A 1630-nucleotide genomic window follows, 5' to 3' on the forward strand; every position below is an offset into this window, starting at 1 on the left:
AATGATGCCGGGATTGAACCCGGGCCGCCGGCGTGCCAGTCGAGCACGTTGCCAATTAGACAAAGCGCTCATTCTAAGAATATAGTTTCATTAGGCGTATATATTTTGAAAGAGTATTTATAAAAAAAATTTCAAATTTGTCAATTTCACTGGATATCTTCTCGATTTTCAAAAATTAAGTTTTTAAACGATATTTCCATTGATTAGCCATTTATAAAAAGGAAATTCACCCCGTGGACTCGAATAAATTAAATCTTCGGAACAGCAGTAAATCGATATTCAAGTAGTTTAATATAATTATTGATACAGAGTTAAAATACAACATAATTGAAGATGGAAACGCCATGGTCACAGCCATTATATTGCTTAGCGCAAGTCAACGACCTGCACATGTCTTAATCTAAATGATTCTCCTAAATAAAAAATGAACTTGACAAGGTACTGGAAAATACGTATGGCCGAAGTATCAGTCGAGACTGTCTTCTGCGTAATAAGCGAGTAAAATTAATTAGAAAACCCGTAATTGGGATGTCGACATAACCGCGACATAACACTTGATTAGAAACATATGGTATCCTTGGCTGGTGTCACATGCTACCGAATATCTTTCGTCCTTTGGTGACGGACATGGAGACGACGATGACACTCAGTATAAAGAAGACTAGCCCGAAGAGTGCGGTGAGGGCACGACACCACTGTCTACGACGTTTTGCTCGTGCTATTGTACGACCCAGTCTCTCAGCACGTGCCCCATCCAGGGTGAAATCCAAGTGTTTATTACAAACAGTGATTTCTTGATTCCAGGGGGACTTCCTCGGGGGATCCCCCACAGCACCGTAGGCCGAGGACTCGTCGCTCGGGTCCAGCTGTCATTGAAAAAAATTATTATCATCATCATGAATGAGAAATTCATTAATTAATGTTTAAAATATTGTGAGAATTGTTTTAAACGATAGGATGAACTAACCGTCGAGTACACAGGTTCATTAGAGGGATAGCACCCCTTGACTGTGTTCCCTTCCATCCTGGAGGGTGCCCTCTTCCTCTTGTTCTCGTCCTTCCTGGGTGTGGGATTCCCCCCATCCTTGGCACTCTTCCCAGCGCACCGAACAATTCCCCCTGGGCAAATTCCATGACACCGTGGCACAAGAAAAAGAGCTGGTAGAGTCTTTCCCTCGGGATTACCCTGGGAGGACGTAATCCCTCCGGGATTTGTTGTCCAAGTTCTTCCATAGAGTCTCCAATTAACGGGATTAACTGAATCCTTTCCCACTCCACTGGACAGGGTAGACGAATGCCTATACACGTGCTCCTCTCCTGAGCTTCTCTGGATCCCCTGAATCCCCTGGGCAACGGTCTTGGAGATGTCCCTGAGGACCTCTTCGGCAGTCATGACACTGGCTCCATCGATGACTGATGTCAGGGTCCTCGATAATTCCAGGAGGACATCCCTGGCGGATCCTCCTGGAGCCGTGCTATCACGACAGGTTGTTCTGCACTTGTTGGAACGGGGACAGATCCTGGTGTAACCGCAGTACTTGCACAGGCTCTCCTCGTGGCCCTCGAAATTGCAATCGCGATTACCTAGCGATGGCCAAATTGGTCGTGGAATCTCTGCCTCGTGGATCAC

At 45.6% G+C, this 1630-nt stretch overlaps 1 protein-coding gene across 1 annotated transcript in view; it reads right to left on the minus strand.

The window, feature by feature from the left end:
* Nucleotides 1–272: 272 nt before the first annotated feature.
* Nucleotides 273–1630, minus strand: part of LOC105266219 (uncharacterized) — a gene marked incomplete at its 5' end in the record, with an annotated part of 7889 nt that continues 6531 nt past the window's right edge. The window contains 2 exon segments of the mRNA XM_011304184.1: nt 273–866; nt 968–1630. Of these exon segments, the coding sequence (XP_011302486.1) occupies nt 588–866; nt 968–1630 (942 nt within the window).

The sequence above is a fragment of the Fopius arisanus genome, unplaced genomic scaffold, assembly GCF_000806365.1.
Source record: "Fopius arisanus strain USDA-PBARC FA_bdor unplaced genomic scaffold, ASM80636v1 scaffold00037, whole genome shotgun sequence".
Taxonomy (NCBI): Eukaryota; Metazoa; Arthropoda; class Insecta; order Hymenoptera; family Braconidae; genus Fopius; species Fopius arisanus.